General features: G+C 40.3%; 1 protein-coding gene across 3 annotated transcripts in view; it reads left to right on the forward strand.

The window, feature by feature from the left end:
* lamb1a (laminin, beta 1a) overlaps window positions 1-23,300 on the forward strand; it is an 80,839-nt gene that overhangs the window by 44,456 nt on the left and 13,083 nt on the right. For 2 of the 3 annotated variants that reach the window (XM_057837370.1, XM_057837371.1), the window contains 12 exons: window positions 150-381; window positions 5,907-6,070; window positions 7,178-7,402; window positions 7,832-8,049; window positions 8,278-8,374; window positions 9,426-9,795; window positions 9,899-10,083; window positions 12,418-12,659; window positions 18,872-19,075; window positions 19,153-19,297; window positions 21,941-22,148; window positions 22,274-22,415. In XM_057837370.1, coding sequence (XP_057693353.1) covers window positions 150-381; window positions 5,907-6,070; window positions 7,178-7,402; window positions 7,832-8,049; window positions 8,278-8,374; window positions 9,426-9,795; window positions 9,899-10,083; window positions 12,418-12,659; window positions 18,872-19,075; window positions 19,153-19,297; window positions 21,941-22,148; window positions 22,274-22,415 — 2,432 coding nt within the window. Of the gene's footprint in view, window positions 1-149; window positions 382-5,906; window positions 6,071-7,177; window positions 7,403-7,831; window positions 8,050-8,277; window positions 8,375-9,425; window positions 9,796-9,898; window positions 10,084-12,417; window positions 12,660-18,871; window positions 19,076-19,152; window positions 19,298-21,459; window positions 21,573-21,940; window positions 22,149-22,273; window positions 22,416-23,300 lie in introns of those variants that run through there. The other variant, XM_057837373.1, reaches the window with a different exon arrangement.

Here is a 23,300-nt window from a genome sequence, read left to right on the forward strand (position 1 = left end):
TTTTCAATACTTTTTAATTGTACTTAAGTAAATTTTTGGATGACTACTGTTACTTGAGTCAAATTTTTGGCTACTCTACCCACCTCTGCTAATTAATAATGTCTGATGACTCATTAGATAAATTATACTGCATTCTTCTGTATCCACAGAATGCAACTGTGATGCTCAGGGTTCTGAGAGCCCTCTTTGCGACCAGGTCACTGGTCAGTGTGTGTGCGTTCCGGGAGTGTATGGACGTCAGTGCAATCGCTGTCTACCAGGCTATTGGAGTTTCCCTTCATGCCGTCCATGTTCGTGTAATGGACACACGGAAGACTGCGATCCTCACACTGGACAGTGTCTCAACTGCAGGGATTACAGCACAGGGCACAACTGTGACAGGTGAGTTAGCTGTGAAACTTATTTTAAAATAACACTAGCGGTTTAACCCCCGGTATGCGCTTATGCTGTCTTCATGTGTTGTTGTAATGATGATAAATACCACTTTTTGAGTCGAAAATAGCATGTATGTCGTATTTTGTAGTATTGAAGAACTGAGATTTTAACTATGATACTCGAGTTCTTCGAATGGTCTGGTGTGTGGGTTTGATAATAATGTTTTCACAAGTCTGAATTTACCATATTAATCACTCTGGGGCAGGGGTCTGCAACCTGCGGCTCCAGAGCCGCATGTGGCTCTTTTACCGTTCCGCTGTGGCTCTTTGTGACATTGTAAGTTAACTCTTTCAGTGCCATTGATGGTTCTAAATGCCCAATTGTGTGGCGTTGATTCATTCTTTTTATTTAAATGAGTTTATCACTAGTTCACGATCAAGCCATATAAACTGGGAGGATGGTAGCGAATGAACGTTCATTTATTTCACTTCAAATAGATTGGACTTCTAGCACTGTCAATGGCAGTCATTGAGTAAATAGCAGATGCTTTGTCATTTATCAAATAATAGGTTGAGAAATACATTAGTTATGAGTACATTGGAATGTCAAAGCATTGATTTTGATGGGAATGTTGCCCTGAAAGGTCTTTTTATGGTTCTTCCATCAATTGAAAAGAGTTCATCACTATTAGACATCCACTCGACCAGGAGTAGTCAAGAGGGTGGCAGCGGATTGGTATTTGTTCATTCACTGCCAACCTTTCTTCAAATGGATTAGATGTCTATTGCTGTCACAGACAACCAATGAGTTGACAGGTTTTTGATTGGAACTTTAATTACTCATTTTTTTAAAACATAATTCTAAATGTAAAGATGATGGTGCTGTTCTAATACCAAAAAAAATGTTACAGTGGGGAGAACAAGTATTTGATACACTGCCAATGGGTTTTCCCATTGTCAGTGTATCAAATGCTTGTTCTCCCCACTGTACATCTGAAAGGGCTTTTGTGGCTCCTTTTATGATATTTATTGGTGGGAGACGGTCAAAACGGCTATTAGTATCGAGGTTTGCTGCGGCTCAAGTGGAGTCGATGCTTTACGCGCATGCGCAGAGCCAATTGAAGCCTGCCGGGGATTTATTAATTATTAAATAAAGTCTTACAGTTTTCTTTTTATGTGTACACATGTGTTGCTTGGGTATATCTCACATTCCTTACTGTTTTAGAAAAATATATTTCTACTGTTGAATCTATCACATAAAAATCTATATCTGCCGTCAACGCTCGAGAGGAAGTGACGTAGCCAAAACTACACCTGAGGAGGCAAGATGGATATTTAGAATTCCTTTAAATGAGGACTGTCAAACGATTAAAAATTTCAATCGAGTTAATCACAGCTTAAAAATTAATTAATCTTAATTAATCGCAATTCAAACCATCTATAAAATATGCCATATTTTTCTGTAAAATATTGTTGGAATGGAAAAATAAGACACAAGACGGATACATATATTCGACATACTGTAAATAAGTACTGTATTTGTTTATTATAACAATAAATCAACAAGATGGCATTAACATTATTAACATTCTGTTAAAGCGATCCATGGCTAGAAAGACTTGTAGTTCTTAAAAGATAAATGTTAGTACAAGTTATGGAAATTTTATATTAAAACCCCTCTTAATGTTTTCGTTTTAATAAAATTTGTAAAATTTTCAATCAAAAAATGAACTAGAAGCTCACCATTATTGATGTCAATAATTACAGTGCTCATGGTGCATAAACCCATAAAATCAGTCGCACCCAAGCGCCAGCAGAGGGCGACAAAACACCAAAAAACACAAGTAACAAGTCGACATGACACTGTGCTGTCATTTTGATCTGCTTAAGCGGGGCATGTGCGTTAAATGCGTCAAATATTTTTACGTGATTCAAAAAAATTATTACCGCCCGTTAACGCGATAATTTTGACAGCCCTACTTTAAATCAAAGGCTACCAACAACACTGAGCTTGAACTGAGGATTGAGCACAAACAGTGTCAAGATGTACAGTATGGAACAAAAGTTTGGGCACACCTCAAGGATGGATACCGTATTTTTCGGACTATAACTCGCACCTGAGTATAAGTCGCACCAGCCATACAATGCCCAATGAAGAGGAAAAAAACATATATAAGTCGCACCGGAGTATAAGTTGCATTTTGGGGGAAATTTACTTGATGAAATCCAGCACATAGAACAGATATGTCATCTTGAAAGGCAATTTAAAATAAAAATACAATATAGAACAACATGCTAAATAAGTGTACAGTATGATAATGTTACATGATGCATGAACAACAAAATGCGAACGTGGCCAGTATGTTAACGTAACATAGCTATTAAGAATTATTCAGATAACTATGAATGAATAAATGAATGAATAATTTTATTGTCATCATTATCGGTATCATTGACAATCATTGACAATTACAAAATGTGATATGATTTGCCCGAAGGAACCGAAGAAGACAAAGGCGGACGGGAGGAAGCATATGCTTATCAGTTTCCCGTCCCCCATACAACTAAAGACGCACATTCAGACATGGTACATACATCAGATGACCACAAAACTGTACAATAACACAATCAACAATCTGGGTTTAGTAACTCAGCGTCCAGTCAAGCAGCTCGATTAATTTCAGGGCGTACAAGGTTATGGCTTTGTCATGTCCCTGACATTTTTGCATCTGTTTGCTGTGGAAACATTTTGTTGTGGCTATGTGTGTGGCAAAAGTGATTATGTGTTATCACAGCTGGTGTGAGTAGTGACTCAAAATGCTTTTCTTACAAGTCTCTTAAAGGATACATTGCTAAGGCGTACATGGTGGCAACAATTGGCGCACACAAAGATCACTGTAACAGTTTCATCAGACATGAATGTATGAGGAAATGAAACAACATGTTGTACATATTTTATCCCAACATTAATGTCTCTACAATGAAAAACATGCTTATTATTCGTTTTATACAGTATTTTTTCCTTATACTCAGTAAACTAGACATTTGAATCAGGAGCTCGGTAGACACAGCAGATAATTATGTTTTTAAAGTCAGAGCCTTTGTTATCTTTAGTAGATAATCCTTAATGTGTTCAAGATTCTTGTAGAGACTCCTGCCGTTGATAAGTTTCAGCTTACCGTCCACATCCACGAGTTGTTAATACCGGTCCACTGTGTAGTACTTACAGTTATCCAGCTATTGTAGAAGTTGTGGTCCAGAAGTGTGGTTTCAGATGTCATCATCAATTTTCCAGTGAGGCCCAGCTGGTCAAAACTCGTAATAGCTTTAATCTTCATATCTTGCATCTCGACAAGGATCCTGCAATCCGAGACCCAGGTGGTGGCTATTTTCCCAGCTTTCTTGAGTTGATGTGCTTTTCTTGCAATTCGGCATTTCGGCGAGTCAAGTTGTCATTCAAAAAAATCTTCGACCCTTTCAGGTGGCAGCGCTGGTTAAGCAGGGCAGTTTTGGTCTTGTGGTCTGCCAGCTTCATGAGCACCGTCGCCGGTCCTTTCCCCCCAGATGGGAGCAGAAAACAGCGACCGATGTCCAGCGGTTCCATGTTTATTCCATACTCTTTCAGCTTAGCAATTGCCAGTTGCGCCACTGTGTCACCTGGGTTAGGCGTCAGGTGTAATCCAGAAATGATGAGCTCAATTGCGCGTCGGCACTGGTCGAGATCGTCAGCCAAAATTTCCAGCCTCTTGATGCGAACATCTCTCTCCTCGACCGCCTGCTTGAGTTTCTCATTTTCAGCATGAATTAACTGGAGCTCTCTGACGATTTCTTGATTCTGGTTTTGAATCAAGCCAGTCAAGGAGACCTCCAACTTCTGTATTGAGGATTTTATTTCATCCAAGTCTCCAGGTTTCAAATTCTTTGGAGCCATACTGGGAGTCGAGCTTGCTGGCCCTGAGCGCTTATCGGTTAAGATAAGAGAGTGCTTCAGGAGCTCAGAGAGTGTGTCTGTTCACGGTGAAGGCTGGAGCAAGAATGGCGTACTATAGCGTAAAGAACATGCTAACAAGTTTACCAAACCATCAGTGTCATTCCAAAACACCAAAATAACATGTGAAATGATATAATAATGTGTTAATAATTTCACACATAAGTCGCTCCTGAGTATAAGTCGCACCCCCAGCCAAACTATGAAAAAAACTGCGACTTATAATCCGAAAAAATACGGTACTTTGAAGAATGTAAAATATAAAACCTGTTTTCAGTTGTTTCACTTTTTTGCTAAGTACATAATTCCACACGTTTGCTCATAGTTTTGATATCTACAGAGACAATTTAAAATATTTAGTAGTCAAAATGCAGTATATAAAACCCACAAATGATGAGGTGTGTCCAAACTTTGACTTTTGTTTCAGGGTCATCAACATGTTTTGTCACCCTCCCACAAAAGTCAAACTCCACCTATGTTTACAAACTGTAACTATAAAATGTACGTTAAGGCTGGTTACAAACTGTGGAAGTGCTGGCTGTCTCATTACCTATTGGCTTTGTTTCGAAGTCTTTGTTGCGTTGTGCTGTAATTCCAAGTGATTCCTCGAATTGGATGTTTTTAGTGGTCGAGGTTTTTGAGCCAGCGCAAAGTTTGCAACATATGGAGATATTTTTGTCATCTTTAATGGACAGAAATGTGAAGTAATGGCTGTATTTCCAGTTAGCAAATGCAGCCGTTTGTGGTATCTGTCCTGCCTTTAGCGTCCTGACGAGGTAGCCAGGCTATGTTGTTGGCCGCCGCCGCTGCAGACAGCACTCACACAGCATGGTAATAAACGTGACCCATTTTTTTCCCCCATGAGAAAACGTGACATGTGATGTCACTCCCAAACTCAAAAGCAAAATTTTCTATTCAAAATGCTCTTCGTACATGACTACAGTATTCTTCATTCTACATACATAATGACGCAACAACAAAATAGTAACGCACAGGCACTAAGGAAACTAGATTACTGGTTTGGAAAAATGAACGCGTTAGATTGCTTGTTACTGAAAGAAAGTAATCAAATTACAGTAACGCGCACACTTATTTGTGATTGATTTTTATACCATGTTTATTGATTTTGAGGTCACTTCTTGACCAAACATTTAAAAAAATGTCTTTCAACTTGTTGTTCTTCCCAAGATGCACCCTCCCAGCAAGTATGACAACCGTGCAATCCATAGTCTCTGAATTATACCAGATTCCGGTGATTACTAGTGTGATAATTGATTGATAATGCACTACAATTCCAAAGCATGGGCTGACTTGACGCTAAAACTAAAGTTTAAGCAGCCATTGGTGAGCTAAACTGTGAAGCTAAGCTAGTTTATCTATTTCTGCTTAGTCAGATGGATGAACAAAGTCCCAAGTTGTTGCTTTATGATTTGATTTACAAACCTTGCAAAGTCAGTCTTGAAGAACTTGCTGCCCTGGTGGGTTCAGATAACTTCATGTAAAAGTATACATAATCTCATGCACTATCTTTTTTTTTTTTCCAGATGCATGGATGGTTACTATGGTGACCTGACGCTGAACTCTGGTGATCACTGTCGCCCATGTATGTGTCCTGATGGTCCTGGTAGCCTGCGGCAGTTTGCAGGAAGTTGTTTCCGTGGTGATGATTCTCAACAAGCTACATGTGTCTGTAACACTGGATACAAGGGTATGACTATACATTATGGATGCATCAATACAGATCTTTTTTTTTTTGAGGGAGCGAGAACCAAAAGCGGTATTTGCTATTTGGCCAAATGGAGTTTGCCATGTAGCATTTTGTTGCTGTGTGGCAAAATGGATTTTGCCATATGGCATTTTTTTTGCCATGTGGCAAAATGGATTTTGCCATATGGCATTTTTTTTGTCATGTGGCATTTTTTTTGCCATGTGGCAAAATGGATGTTGCCGTGTGGCATTTTTTTTTGGCATGTGGCATTTTTATGTAATGTGGCACAATTGATTTTGCCAAGTGGCATTGTTTTTTTTTTCAAAGTCAAAGTCAGCTTTATTGTCAAGTATGGATACTAATATATGTAGAACATACAGCACAGATGAAATTGTTTTGCCCTCTCCCCACGTGCAAACATGCAGTATCAAAACACAGAGTATAAAAAATAAAAATAAAGATAATAATAGATAAAAGTAAAATAGCGACTGGAATATGTACAAACAAAAATGAATATGATATAAAATGTAATATGGTGCAAAAGATATGTGCAAGAGTGACTTGACTTGTTTTTGCCATGTGGCAAAATGGATTTTGCCATGTAGCAAAATGAATTTTGCCATGTGGCATTTTTTTTTTTTTTTTTTTGGTATATGGCATTTTAGCAGGCCATGCAGGTCCAAATTTTCCATTCATTTTAAATGGCAGAAAAACATTGGTGGCTGTGATTTTTGACTTCACACTTACCATTACAGCCACATGCTAAAAAATGCCACATGGTAAAATCCATTTTTCCACATTGCAAGAAAAATGCCACGTGGTAAAGTCCATTTTGCCACATACCAAATACCACTTTTCGTTCTCGGCCCTGAAAAAAAATCTTTATTAGTCTGAAAAGAAAGGGTAAATCACAGTCAATATTTGATTGAACAAGTGATTTAACTGGACAACAATTTCAAAGAATGCCTGGTGTATTTGATCCTGAAAACTGTTTATAATGACTTTTTGGGTGCCGAATTCAAAACTGATCTCAGTTTTTCTCGAGCACGTCAAGTTTTTTTTAATCTGTGTGGTTGTGTGTTCGTATTAAATTGTACTTTCCATCAGGTACCCGCTGTAGTGAGTGTTCCCCCGGTTACTACGGAAACCCTCATGAAAAGGGGGGGTCGTGCCAACCTTGTCAGTGCAACAACAACATTGATATGTTGGACCCACAATCCTGCAAAGCTCAAACGGGTGAATGTCTGCACTGCCTTTACCACAGCGAGGGGCATTCCTGTGAAAATTGCATGATGGGTTATTATGGCAACGCCCTACAGCAAGACTGCAGGAGTAAGTTGACATTGCTGTGCTGTTCGCTTCAATCTCAACAGCTCGTACTTACATTTAGGGTGCAGGTTTGCATAGGGATGGTAGGGATGTAACACTACCAACTTTTCAGGATGCTCAAATAGTCCCCACCAACTTTTAAGCAACCTCATTTGAATTATATATTGAGTTCCATTATATAGGTAAATTAGATTGTCTTCTCATATGTTGTAAGGATAGAATTGCCCCTGGGGAGGCGCCTCCCCCCCACTATTTGAGAAAACTAGCTTACAGTAACCACCAAAATAATCAACAATACAATTGGGGAATGCGGAGTTTGTCGGATCATGCTCGCTTAACAACAGTTGCTAAATGTATGATTGGTCAGTGGCCGTTTTGGGGGCGGGGTTTGTGAAAGGTCAATTACTAATGATGGATTGTTTTTATCTACAGAGTGTGTTTGTAATCAACTGGGGACTGATGAAGCCAGCTGTCCATCATCAGACGATTGTCACTGTGATCGCAGCAGTGGTCAGTGTCATTGTCTTCCTAATGTGATTGGCCAGCACTGTGGTCGTTGCGCACCTGACACCTGGAACATTGCAAGCCGTAAGGGCTGTCAGGCCTGTGACTGTGACACCAAACATTCGTATGGGACCTCGTGCAATGAGGCGAGTGAGCATTGCTGCTTCTGAAAAATGTTGAAATGTTTTTGAAAACTGACTTGTTTTTTTGCCAATGAATGTTTTAAGCTTTTCCTGTTCTTTTCTTTTTTTGTCAGCATCGCTTCACTAATCCTGATCATTTTTGTTTTCATTGTGAACACTTATTTTGATCTTCTGCGTGTTTTCAATTTGCAGTGAAAAACGCAATTAAAACTGTATATGTCGTTCATACAGATCAGTGGTCAATGTTCATGTGTGTCAGGCTTTGGAGGCAGGACATGCAGTGAGTGTCGAGAGCTGTTCTGGGGAGACCCAGAGGTCAAATGTCACGGTAGGCAATGTTTTTGTTGCACGGTGAAGATATGCAGCAGATAAAAGATGTTTTATTCACATTAGAGAGGTGACCGATAATTCGGCGCTGAACACTTTTGGCCGAAAATAGGTAAAATTGCATTTTCAGTTAAAAGGCCTAAAGTATACCTCTCAATAGTGTGAAAAGCGGTAGTCCTCTTGTAATGACGTCAACAACACAACTGGCTTACAGCCAACATGTCAACGTTTCGGAAGTATTTGAGGTATCACAGAAATACACTATAATAATTATTAAATGAAGGAAAATAAAATGAATTTGCTTCATCGCTGCTACACTCGGGTTCTGAAATTGCTTTCCATGGATGTCCCGCATCACATCGAGTACAGTGCGTTTGAGCCCGTGCGTGAGTAGTTTGGAGTTGAATCAAGCGAACAATATACAAATAAAGTAGTATTTAAATGCATGCATGTCCACTTCCTCTTTTTGTCACATTTTCTTCCACGACTTCTACACCACCTCTGCCAGTTGCCATTTAATCTGGCCGGGAGTGACTTCACTCAGCTTCGTTGTTGCTAGAACTCGGCCCACTCGTCTGGCTTTCAATCAATTCCCCTCGTTGCACAAAAAAACAGCGAGTCTCATTTTAACGAGTAGACAGATTGTTAAAGCCTTGTAAAGAGCTTTACCAGTTTCAGCAAGAACAGAATAGTTTTTTTGTTGTTATGGTGGACTACAGTTCTACACAAACATATATCGAGATCTCATTTAGCTTAGCAACTGGAGGGGTGAGGCACATTTTTCGAGTGTCCCGAACTTCCCACCCCGAAAATTAAAATTGATATGAAATATCCATGTGACCAAATATGATAGAAAACACACAGGCTTTCATAGGGTTTCCCTTTTTTTTTTTTTTTAAATTACTACATATGGATTCTTAGCAGGAGCATATCAATAACCTTTAGGGATACAAAATATAGAGATACATCACCATTTTGATATATTGTGACTCCCCTAATCGTAACCAGAGGATTCCCTATATATCTAAACTTGTATGCATTTCTCCCAACAGAGTGTGACTGTGAACCGAATGGCATCACTCAGGCACAATGCAACAAAGACAACGGTCACTGCATTTGTAAAGAAGGAGTGTCTGGTCCACGTTGTGATACCTGTTCCCGTGGTTTCTCTGGTACCTTCCCCGACTGCCACCGCTGTCACCAATGCTTTGCTGAGTGGGATGCCGTTATTGGGCAATTAACAAATCAGACACACCGCCTTGCCAACAAGGTAAATGCTATCAAAACTACTGGAGTCAGTGGGCCCTACAAAAAGTCTATTGACACTATGGAAAGAAGTGCATCAGACATCCATGCAATCCTAACCCAAAACCCAGCCTCACAACCTCTAAGCGAGATCCAACAGCTTTTACAGGAAGCCAGGTAAATTTTGATACAATACACAGCAAATCAAGTGCTGTCGTCTCAAAGGTGAGATTACATTAAATCGGCCAAATCTAACCAGTGGCCTCTTTGTGTTCCACAGTGACTTGATGGAGTCACTAAACCAGTCACTGAACCACACAGAAAAGATTCTAATCAATGTACAAGAGGACGACAACAGCGTGGAGAGTAAACTAAAATTGCTGATGGCAGATGGCCAGAAACTTGAGCAGACCGTTAATGACATTCTGGATCAGGTTGAGTTAATCAGGAACTCTGACGTCAGAGGTTAGAGAACTCCAATGTGCTGTTCATGTGTTTGATGAATATGTATGCCATATGTGTTCATGAATGAATGTTTTATTTCAAACGTTCAAAACTTAAAATACAATTTTATCAAAGCTAATCATGTTTACAGTTGACAGTTGCATGCATTAACGTTTAGAAGGGACCAGCAGTATGGCTCGACATCGCCGGGCATGCTACTTGTGCTGGGTTGTTGGGGCCAAGGTTTGTTAAATCGACACATAAGACACCTCGAAATGTGGGCTTCCCCAAAGATTTTATTAAAAAAATTTTTTGATGAATGCTGGTTGGATTTATCGACCAGTAAGACCTGGTGCTGCTCTTATAAAAATCTGAAAACTGGCATTTTCTTTGCAAATTTTTGGTTTCGAATTTTTTGCCCTAAATGGAGGTCTACAGAGATCAACCCCATCTAAGAACACTACCAGTTGTGTTCTGCACTACTCAAAGCCACAACGTATCACAGCAAATTTAAATTTGTACATGAAACCATTAAGTTTCAAAGCCAACTGCGACATTGCAATCATAAGGGATGTCTTTTGCTCAAATCAATCAGGTTGCATTTTCTATGCTAATTTTTGGAGTTTTAAATTAATTTTCTGCGCTAAATGGAGGCCTACAGAGATCTAACTTATCTAAGAACACTCCCAGACACAAAGCACAACTACAGTAAGTCAAATTTTGTCAAAATCCGCCCAGTCATTTCAGCGTCCATAGGGAACGAACACACGCACACATAGACAGACACAAAGTTCCATTTGTTTTAGGGATGCAGCCATTGATGATTTACATAATCAATTAATCTAGGAATTTGTTAGTTCAAATAACAGATTTATCGGATTAGGAACATTTAATTCATTGCAGAATTTTGATGTAAAACAAAGGCTTGCAAGAATTGCACTGTCAAAAAAAGCATTTATGCAAATACAAAATAAAATTCCTGAGTTTCTGCACAATTGCTCCATCATTTCAGAAGATCAATAAATAATTTAAAAAACAAGTTAAAATACCTTAGTTTAGCCTCAAATGGTATTAAAAAATGAATAAATGAGGACCTAGGTACGGCAAAAGAACAATTGGCGAACTTGCATAGTGAAGTAATCTGACCTTTTTGCCAGATTGCCGAAATCACGGCAGCCGAACCGCCACGCTCGCGCTGGTGCAGCTCCAACGACCCGGGCCGGCAAAACACCGACAACCCGGCCAAAAGGCCAAACTCCGCGCATTCACCTTAGGCTTAACCACTTACTTACACCATTTTGAAAGCTGGAAAAAGGCTTCGAAACACAAGTTGATATTTATTCAGATCGACAGCGATCAAACGGCATGGCAAAACAGCAACAGACCCAGGCGAGGAGGCAGACTCGTTCCAGGGTCACCTTATCACAAGTCAACAAAAGGTTTCGAGAAAAATGACAACGATTACTTACACATTCTGGCTTTTTGAAGGCTCTCGCGGGGTGGTCCGTGGGCAGGAAGAGGAGTGTGTTTGGGTCTTCTGTTGCAGATTTGGGCAGTCAAATTTGTGTGTCACCATTGCTAGGTCATGGTTAATGAGGCAACTGAGGGTGGAAGGTTCGGCGCGCCTCACTGTGAGAGGTGTTGAGCTATCAAACTTTTTAGTAAAAGATGCTATTCAGTGATTGATTATATTAAGTGTGTTAGAGTACAAACAGTCAAACAATAAATACGAGAAAAGATACTATTCCTTCAATAGCGAGTCCGCTAGCTTAACGGCTGTAAAATGCTTTTTTTTTTTTTTTTTTGCCACAAAATGCTCCTAGAAAATTGTTTACATATTCTCACAAAAACTGGTAAATATACCCACAGTGGGGAGAACAAGTATTTGATACACTGCCAATGGGTTTTCCCATTGGCAGTGTATCAAATACTTGTTCTCCCCACTGTATAAACTAAATTACGAATGCATAAAAACATTAGCCAAAACAGAAACTTACCTTATGTTGATCTTAACAGGGAGCAGCTGGATTCAGCCATGTTAAGAGTTGTCATATAAAATCTCAATAAATGTCAATAAAACTAAATGTAAACACTTTCAAAACAAACTTTTACAGCGCCACTCTAATTGAACAAATTCTCGAAGCAGCAACATTTGATTCGAATTGCTTAATTTAGTAATCGTTTTAGCACTAATTTATGTATAAGTATAGATTTTAATTCCAATATAAGGTGGCGATAATCACAGCAACCTCTAAAAATTACAAAAGAGAGCTGGGTGATTTGCTTGGTCAATTCTTGTTTTGAAAGCAGTTTTGTTGGCTCAATGTAAATTCTTTTTTTTTATACTATTACCAGGGGCCGCCAGCAGTGTTACAAAGTACTTCATGCAGTCTCAGAGGGCTGAAGAACGAGCAAATGCATCCACCATTGACCCCAACAGCCCTGTGGCAAACTCTGCTAATCTACGGCAACTCACGGAGGATAAAATAAACCAAACCAAAGATGAGTTCCTCAGGAGACACACTGAGCATGCACAAAAACTCGATGACCTGGCGGGCCAAATCCAGACGCTGGACCTGACAGAACTCAGCCACAAGGTAGAGTGTAATTAAGTTGCCTTCAACAAATATTATTAGAAGAAAATAAGTGTGGTATAGCAGACATTTCACCATGCGTGATGTGACTAAAGGAAAAACAAAGCATTGGAGAGTTCTGTGAGACACTATGACACTGGGGTATGACTCTCTGTAACTCTTGTAAAGTTGTAACTAGTTTGGTGAACGGAGACTGCACCGAAAGCATGTACACTGCTGGCATGTATTGGCACCCCTGCAATTCTGTCAGATAAATGCTCAGTTTCTCCAAGAAAATGATTGCAATTACAAATGCTGTGGTAGTAATATCTTCATTAATTTTGCATGCAATGAAAAAACGCAAAAGAGAATGGATGAAAAAATTAAAACTTCAATGTCAAGTTCAAAAATAGATCCTTAGGTAGACATTGTAAAATTACCCAAAAATAAGGAGAGAAGACACTCAGTTTTCTTGGCCAAGGAGAACAAAATGTGACTCGTGAGTCACCAAAATTGATCTAAAGGAAAAAAATCCTCCTTGGTATTTTATTTAGGGGTTTTCCCTAAACAAAGATGGATGCCGTCCTGAGGGAGGGGAAAGCAAGCTGGCGACACCCATGTGGTTTTCGATTGGATATGTGTGTGCATGTAGGTGGAACTAAGTGATTACAACGTGTGGAAGCAAGAGCTTATGTAAACAAACATGTAAACAGTCAAAATAATCATATAAACAGTCAAAATAATCCAGACACTTCAGTTATGCAACGCTGCGGCCATGGAAGATGTCCTCGGATGGAAAATTGTCCTCGAAGGTCTAGACCGAAGTCCAGACGCCAGGTGCTGAAGATGCCTCGGAAGGTCTAGTTACGCAATGATGCGGCCATGAAGCAAAATAGTTGTCATCCCGACCCTCTTTTACCCTTTGTAACACTTAAGCATTATACTACAACCTGGTATAGCAAGCAATAATCATTTACTGGTTATATAAGTAAGAAAAATATGGCAATATGTATTATTTATGGTATATATGAGCACAAGCAAATATATAAGTAAGAAAAATATGGCAATATGTATTATTTATGGTATATATGAGCACAAGCAAATATTCAATCAACCAACCAAGCAAACATTTAATCAATCAAACCCCGATAATTACCTCAACATTTCCCGCCTGTTTATTCAATATTTGCGACAGAAACATCATTAAAAAGAACCTCTCAAAAGGCTTTATTCAATCGAATCATTAGACATGTCGACGCATATCGTCACAACCCGGAGTTGGAGGTGGTGGCGGGGTCTGAAAGAAAGTTTCCGGAATGGAAAAACCATCATTATCATTGCCGTCGTCAGGGAGATCGCCACCATCGAAAGCCACTTCGCAAACCACAAACTCCGTATGGGCACCTGTGTCATACTCCCCTCCCAGGGCCAAAAGGGGGTAAAATTCCTGTAATCGTGGATCTATAGCCGTGGAAACAAACCGGTGAAGTACAACACGAATGCAGGGAATGCAACAACAACCACATAATCCCAGAGCCATCAGGAACACTGTCACAGAGACCAGAATAGTATACAGCATTGACCAATACTTACCGAACGTTGCTTCCCACCAGCTGGACACATCGGGGGTCCACTCCCCAGAGTGACCCTTCATCGTTCTACCAAGGGAGCTGATTGCTCCGAGGGCCTTGTGGAAGTTCTCCTCATTAGAGGAGGTAGCGTTTGGAACAAATGTACCACAGCCGTCACCGATGTGACCACAAACGCCGCCTTTTTCGGCTAGCAACATGTCCACGGCCACCCTGGTTTGGAACGCCATGAGAGAGGTGGCATCCAGCTGGTGTTTTAAGGCTGCAAAAGCAATCTCTGAATTGTTATTAAGTCTCTGGAGATTAAAATGGATGGAGTTGATCCTCTCAACATTCTTTTTAGCAGTGATCCAAGGGAGCATAGATTCAAAACCCGAGGCAATTGGGTTAGTCAATCTATACTCACTCGGCACGCCACGGGGAACTCCGGCACCCTTTGAAAAATCATGTGATGCTTCTCTAATTTGTGTAATTAACAGCACCTGTTACTTACCTGTGGCACATAACAAGTGGTGGCAATAACGAAATCACAACCCATACTATCTGTCGGCGTCTGAATGAAAAGGGACTCCATGGTAGGATACCCTGGAAGACTCCACTGGAGTTTGCCAAAACTTACCTGAGAAAGCCAAAAACGTTTTGGAAGAATGTTCTCTCGGCAGATGAGACTGAAGTACAGCTTTTTGGGAAAAGGCATCAACATAGAGATAAAAACACTGTCCCCACAGTCAAACATGGCAGAGGTTCCCTGATGTTTTGGGGTTGCTTTGCTGCCTCTGGCGCTGGACTGCTTGACCGTGTGCATGGTATTATGAAGTCTGAAGACGACCAACAAATTTTGCAGCAAATTGTAGGCCCCAGTGTGAGAAAGCTGGGTCTTCCTCAGAGTTATGGGTCTTCCAGCAGGATAATGACCCAAAACACACTTCAAAAAGCACTAGAAAATTGTTTGAGAAAAAGCACTGGAGACTTCTAAAGTGGCCAGCAATGACTCCAGACCTGAATCCCAAAGAACAGCCATGGAGAGATCTGAAAATGACAGTTTGGAGAAGGCACCCTTAAATTCTCAGAGACCAGGAGCAGTTGGTCAAAGAAGAATGGTCTAAAATTCCAGCAAAACATTGTAAAAAAACTCAATGATGGATACTGGAAGCGGTTGTTCGCAGTTATTTTGTCGAAAGGTTATGCTACCAAGCATTAGGCTGAATGTGCCGATACTTTTTTGTCTGGCCCATTTATTGAGTTTTGTGTAAAATGATAATGATTTGATTTTTTTTTTTTTTCATTCTCTTTTGTGTTTTTTCATATGCGAGCAAAATAAAATAAATGAATATATTACTACTGTTGAATTTTGCCCCCCCGGCCAAGATGTACTCGGGAACAGCGACAGCCAAAACAAGTGCCGCTCGGCTGACGCTGCCCCCGCGCACGCCAACCGGGAAGGCAGAACTTCGCGCGTCCTCTCTGACATTAACCTTTTGTACTGACTCCATGTTCCAAAAGTTTGAAAAAGACTCGTCGAAAGCAGGTTGACAATTCATTCGTCGACAATGGTAAAAACAATGCAAAAACAGACGACGGAGGGACAATTCTGGATCCAAAACAAGGCTACATGTTTCCGAGCAGCAAAAATCTGTGTTATCTCAGTGTCCAGTCTTTCTGCTACTATTGGATCTCAGCGCCGCATTTGACACGGTTGATCACAACATACTACTCAGCAGATTGGAACAGTGGGTAGGGCTTATTGACACTATTCTTCAGTGGTTCACATCCTATTTACATGATAGGGATTTCTTTGTGTCAATCGGAAACTATCAGTCAGAACGAACCAAATTCACGTGTGGAGTCCCTCAAGGGTCAATTCTTGGACCGCTCTTATTTAACATCTATATGCTTCCGTTAGCTCAGATAATGGAACAGTATGACATCTCCTATCCCGCCTATGCAGATGACACACAACTGTACATTTCTGTGTCCCCACATGATTATAGTCCCTTAGTCTCCCTGAGTAAATGCATTCATCAAATCAATGAATGGATGTGCCAGAATTTTCTCCAGTTAAATGTGGAGAAGACAGAGGTGATCTTTTTGGGGCCAAAAAAGGAAAGGTCAAAGATAAGCAGCCAACTTAGCACAATGTCACTTACAGCTACAAATCAAGTCAGAAACCTTGGCGTAATTATTGACTCAGACCTAAAATTTGATAGCCATCTAAAGTCCGTCACTAAATCCGCTTATTACCACCTAAAAAAATATAACCAGAATTAAGGGGCTTCTGACTCAACAAGACATGGAAAAACTTATGCATGCATTCATTTTCAGCAGATTGGACTATTGCAACGGTATATTTACAGGTCTTGATAAAAAATCAGTCAGGAAGCTGCAGCTAATACAGAATGCTGCAGCCTGAGTCCTCACAAATACAAGGAAGCTGGACCACATTACACCGGTTTTGAAATCGCTACACTGGCTTCCAGTGAATCAAAGGATAGACTGTAAAATACTACTGCTCATCTACAAAACACTTAATGGCCTTGGACCAAAATACATGCTTGACTTGTTAGATTTTATGAGACATCTATACCCCTAAGGTCGTCTGGAACCGGTCTTCTGCATGTTCCAAGAACAAGAACCAAGCAGGGTGAGGCAGCATTTAGTTATTATGCTCCTCACCTCTGGAACAAGTTACCCGAACGTCTGAAGTATGCTCAAACTGTTAGCTCTTTTAAATCAGGGCTAAAAATGCTTTTGTTTAGCACTGCATATCCATAACTGTCTATATATTTCAATCTACCTGCTTTCTATTCCTCTTGTGCTTATCTCCATTGCTGATTTCAATTATTAGTAGTAGTAGTAGTTTTTGTTTTAGTTTTATTTTTGTTTTATTTTTATTTATTTATTTTTATTCTGTGATTAAATGCGATCTTTTGTCTTGGTTTTTACGTTGTGTTGATTTAAATGTGATTTTTATGATCTTCATGTGATGTAAAGCACTTTGAATTGCCTTGTGTTGAATTGTGCTATATAAATAAATTTGCCTTGCCTTAAAGTCTTTGCTGAAACGGGCCGGGTCCAAGGTGTGTCCGAAGGTGTGTCTGGGCGTTGCTTTTGGGTCTTCCCCTCGGTTTTGGGCGGCTTAGGTTCGTGCGCGGATGGGACGCCTGCTATCAACTTTGTTGTCCGGGCTGGCTTGTACTTGTTTTAGGACAAAGCGCTTTGTCCTTGGAGTTTGCTGGGAGAGCTGATTGCAATAGTTGGTGCGTCAATCTTGTTCGTGACGCACGCGTTGGTCTTCTGTGATAAGACGGCATTGTGTATCTCTTCTATTTCTTCTCATTAAACTATGGTGTGCTATTTATTTTATATTAGTAGTGCAGTCCTACAGTAAATATAAAAATTATACTATTTCCTGATTAATTATATTACGTGTGTTAGAGTAATGCAAACAGTTAGACAGTGCCTACGAGAAACTGTACCATTTTTTTGTCATCTCCCCCTCGTTAGCCCGGATTAGGTGATTCACTTTACTGTGTCAAAGGGCATCTAGTGGAGTCTGCTTAAACAATAGTTAGATGAATGTGTTAGATTAATGCAAACAATTATATGGTGTGCGCGATGACGGTATCTTCTCCCTTCACTACCAAAACATTTGTAATTGCAATCATTTGCTGGGAGAAATTGAGCATTATCTGACAGAATTGCAGGAGTGACAATACTTTTGGCCAGCACTGTAAACCCTGCTTTCCCTCCCCCGAGCTGAGGGAGATTCCTGCCCCATACCCAGGCCAAACAGGAGACTTTGTGGAAGATTTCAGGGTGGGTCCCAACCAGATGCCAGACCCATCTTGGGTGGCTTTCCTCAAAACAGAGCAGCAGCTCTACTCTAAGCCGCTTCTGGACAACCAAGCTTCTCATCCCATCTCTAAAGTAGAGCCAAGACGACTGCAGTTTTGCATACCCAAAACCAGACTTTTTTTGCCTCCAAAAATCATAATCCTGACTTAGTCTTAGTGAAGACAGGTTTTGGGAAAGTGTTTGGCCGTTTTGGTCATGGTCTTATTTCGTAGTGGTCACTTGAGAAGTGGGAATACTATACTCCAAATATTTTTTTAAAAAAGTAGTACAGAAAAAAATGACTGTTTTCAAACTAAGCTAGAACTTAACCCTATATTGCCAAATGTATCACATTTGATACATCTTAAATTTCATGATTTTGAGACTAATTCAGAATTTTGACATTTCTCTTTGATAAAAAAAAATGATGGATGCAAGTCAACACATGCATCTTCAGGTTCCATGAGAAAAAAAAAAAACAGGTGTTACCAAGGGTTAAAGATATTAGAGTGCTTATTACACGTATGCATTTTGACTATTCTTTTTACAAATTTGAAAAAAACGTTTCATTAAGACCTTATTTTTTAAATTTTGTGATTCTCTGATAATTGCTTCATATTGCAGGCATTAAAGGTATTTGTATTTGATACACTGCCAATGGGTTTTCCCATTGGCTGTGTATCAAATACTTGTTCTCCCCACTGTATGTTCCTAGAGGTCACACGCGTCACCGCCTGCATCGCTCTGTGCCAGTATTTGAGAAGTACTGATTTAGGTACACTGTACCAATTTTTACTTAATCTGTCTCTACAGACATGCGGGAATCCAACAGGACAGGACTCATGTTCCTCTCCCTGTGGGGGATTGGGATGTGTAAATGCGGACGGTGGCCCCTTGTGTGGCGGGGAAGCATGTGATGGTGTGTTGACAAAGGTTCATTCCAGCTGGCAGAAAGCTTTTGACTCTCAACAGGATATATTGAATGCCATGGAGGAAGTGGATAAACTTGCTAAAATGGTAAGGCCCTAATATTTTGGGAGATTTGGGTTGCCTGTCAGTCTTTGTCTTTGGTCTCACCTGTTCCATGCCCATAGGTGTTTGAGGCAAAGCAAAAGGCAGATGAAGCAAAAATCAGTGCCCACAATGTTCTTTTGAAGTCTAACAGGACCAAACAGTACATTGACCGGAGCAATGAGGAGCTAAGGACACTTATTCGAGAGATTCGAGACTTTCTCACAGGTAAAAACTTTATTTTTCAGTTTTAGAATCCGTAAATTATCAAGCAATCAAAAAGTAAACCAGTCATCTATATTGTGATTGAATAAATGAGATTTTTCTCTAGGTTTATTGTTGTGCAAGATTTGCTCTTCAATTGTTCATTAAATGGCCGTAATATTTCACTAGACATTAAAGAACCCTGTCTTTCTGCAAATACTTCTAACACGGTTCGCAGTGGTTACACCGAGATTTTTCCACTTTAAAAGTTAACTTTAGTTTTTGTTTTGATGTTTACGCTGGATTTCCACCATCTGCCAATTACGTCCGAATATTAGATATTAATTTTGAGTGATGATGTCACGCAGCCCCCCCATTTATTGCCATTCATTTATGCAACTATGGTTTTAACAGATACTGAGATCAAGCCCGTCGACGGAGGGGGGCAACCGAGTATGTTGTCCCGGGCCTCAGGACCATAGGCCCCTGAATGACCCTAAATTTATTTTACTTTACATTCACATATTTCGTTTTTATTTAAATCGGTCTGATTAAATATTAAGTTTTACCAGATATATACTTAAAAACTTTAACATATTAAATGTTTCATATATATATTTTTTCCTTTTTTTGCACAACACCCCCCCACCCCCTTTGTCTTAGCAGAAAATGGTTTGACCCTGCTCTGGCACACTCAAGGCTACATTACGAACGTGCCCTGAAGCGGGAAATCTAAATCTGTCATTGTTATAAACTCTAAACATGGCGAGTCGTCATAAATCGGTTGCGCAAAAAAGAAAAGAAGAAAAAGATGAAGATCATAGAGGTGAACGAGAAAAAATTATGAAGTTTTTAAAAGGTGGATAAGAAGCCAGAGAATTAGGGCTAGAGTTGGCTGTGGACGGTGATGTTGGTAAGTGAACAACTACCGCTAACACTGAACGTTTACATTTGGGATCACCGTGACCAAAACCCGATTCTGTCACCGGCCGCTTGTAGCCTGTTGAGCTGCGGTATGACAAGACATGCTGCTCGCGTTGAGCCAAGTAGAGAGAAGGTGATGGGAGATCGGGGATATATATTTGTCTGTGGGGAGCAGGTGCGTGAGGCTGAACAGACTCTGGTCCGGCGGCTAGATTTATCTTGGGTTTACGACCCACTGTGTATTATAGCAAACGCTAATACGCTCCACCATATCACAGGGCAAGCTTAACAACATAGCCATGCTCTCCATTGAGCGTGAGCTTGCTCAAAAACTGGATTTCACTGATGTTATAAATGACTCTGCTGTCAAAGAATCTAGGCGCATCACTGTTTGAGGGCTTGATAACCCCAGGGATGTGGACTGGGCAGGCACAAGATGTTTAGTTATAGTATTTTGTTGCTTAGCAGGCAGGCATGGCACTCTCAGTTGTGTTGTATTGTAGCCTGCATGGGACAATAGATGGAAATTGTTTGTTTTTATTGTGTCACATCACATTATGGTCTGTTAAATTTAACTGTCCCTCTCAAATTAAATAATTTGAAAATTTACACTGTTATTGCTTGCAAAGGGTTAAAAGTACTGCGTTTGTTGTCGTGGCAGGGGTGGGGGTGGGGGTGGGGGGGCTATAATGGTCTGTTGTCTCTGCGCCCCTGCAAGTCTGTTGACAGCCCTGACTGAGATAATACATTCGATGACGTCAATCGCAGGCCCTTTCGTTGACTGAGCGTACTAACACTCTCAAAAACAGAAGGGTGTCCCAACAACTAGTGCAAATGTAGCACAAACAAATGGCACCCCTTCAGGTCCATTTTCAGTAAATGAGGGGGCTGAGAGTTGAAATTAATATCCCAAGCCCTCCATTTACTGCAAAATGGACTTAAAGGGTGCCATTTACTGTATTTGTGCTATGTTTGCGCTAGTTGTTGGGACACCCCTCTCTTATTGAGTTGGTATGCTCAGTCAGCCGGAGCAGTTGGATATGGAAAAGCTGCGAGTGACATTATCACTCGAAATTGATATCTCAATATCTCAAAAACGATAGCAGCACAAACAAAAAATTTTACAGCACACCATTTTTAGCCATTTATAATCAAAATGGGGGCTGGTTGACCTCAGACTGACCTATAAAAGAATTGTTAAAATCTCAAAAACGATAGCAGAAACGAATGACATAATTTTTCTATGAATTTGCATCAAATAGGGGGCAACTTCATGGAGGCTCATTCGCCTTTTGTTGTTCACCAGTCAAAGCCCGGTGGAATTTGAAACCCTGACTTTTGAAGAATGTAGCATCATGTACCCATTGAATTTTTGGTATGTAATAAACATTGGTTGTAGAACACACATGGTGTATGTTCGCATGATCTTTGCTAATGTTAATTTGTAGTTTGTTAGCCTCAGTGTTTTCTGATTAAAATGCAACATTGATATGGTAACGCAACATGATTCTCCATGGCAAAGTGCTTATCTAGCAACCCGAGGGGGGTGAGCATGGTGTGCACTCAATAATTTGATCCGGGTTGCAGTGGTATTTTTGGCCATCAGTCTATGTATTGCTCCTTTAATATTAAAGTAGAAACAAAATGGGGACCTTCAGAATTTCTGATTAAATAAACGGCTATTAAAACGTGCATCTTTCCTGTCAAACTAAATATCTATCGGTTAATGTATTTCCTTTTTAGAGGATGGGGCAGATTTGGAGAGTATTGAAAAGGTTGCTAATGAGGTGCTAGCCATGCAGATGCCAACCACACAAGAACAGCTACAGAACCTTACAAATGAAATTCGTGAGAAGGTGGGAGAACTGGGCAATGTCGAAACTATCCTTCAGCAGAGCACGGACGACATCCAGAGAGCTGAAAGTCTACTGGAACAAGCTCGTCAAACTAGGTGCGTCGTGTCCTGTGTTCATTTCATGGAGCGTCTCTTTCACTTGGGTGGAGAAACTACTTTTCAGCTTCTCTAAAAATTCTGTCAAGACTGTAATCACGAAACAAACTCTCTATATTCAACAGTCAGGGGGCAAATGATGTGAAGGACTCTGCTGAAAGAGTCAAAATGGCTCTGGATGAAGCTCAGAGAGCTCAGACAGCTGCCAACAGTGCGATTCTGCAGGCGACCGATGATATCAAGAGCACCAACAAGCTGCTGCTCTCGGTCAGTCCCCTGTGGTTAAAAAGTTAACGATTAGCCGTGTAACGGTACACACTAATCACCGCTCAGTAGATACCTCGATACGGGGTTCACGGTTCGGTACAACAGGAAAAAGACTTTTTAAATCACAGCATTTGAAAGTTTGTTCTATTGGCTAAAACTAAAAAGTAGCTGCTATTAAAATGAATTGAAAAACATAAAACCTGAAAGGTTTAGGTATGGCTCTTTATGCTTCCTATAGAAATCTTGTTATCTTAAGCCCAGGTATCGCTCCTATGTAATGGTAGCTACTCTGCTTGCCAATTTTAGGGCTGAAGGTTAATACCCATCGGCTGCTAGTGTTCCTCTCTTAGCTCTCCTCCATACATGCATGGCCTTCCTGAGCCCTGTGTTCTCACTGGAACAGAATTTGTACCAAACTGTTTGTTGTGTTGCATATGTATTTTTAACGATTAAAAATATTCCTTGTTTAACTCTTACAAATTTGTGTGTGTGAAGCTATCTGCAGTTGCGCATGGGAAGGGTTGCCAACTCCCTGGAAAAAAATTAATAAGGGACACTTCATTGGTAGAGCTGGCCGACCCAATACCCGCAACCCTTTATTTTTTGTTTGTGAAAAGTGATTTTATTAATTAATAATTACAATAATTTTACCCAAACCTGAATGGCGTGCCGCAAGCAACACGTCACATATTCATGACGTTAGCAATTGTGGCTAGGCAGGTCAATCTCTCGTTTGCCCCTAATAATAAATGAATGGAAATAGTGTACGAACATAGCTAAACCTACCAATTCTGCCTGAAAATATCCCTGGTGCCAAATTCACTGCTTAAGATATGGAAGAGCATACAAATGTTCAATTAAAGAGATGGCTTGTGTGTCGAGGGC

This window comes from Corythoichthys intestinalis, chromosome 5 (assembly GCF_030265065.1).
Source record: "Corythoichthys intestinalis isolate RoL2023-P3 chromosome 5, ASM3026506v1, whole genome shotgun sequence".
Taxonomy (NCBI): Eukaryota; Metazoa; Chordata; class Actinopteri; order Syngnathiformes; family Syngnathidae; genus Corythoichthys; species Corythoichthys intestinalis.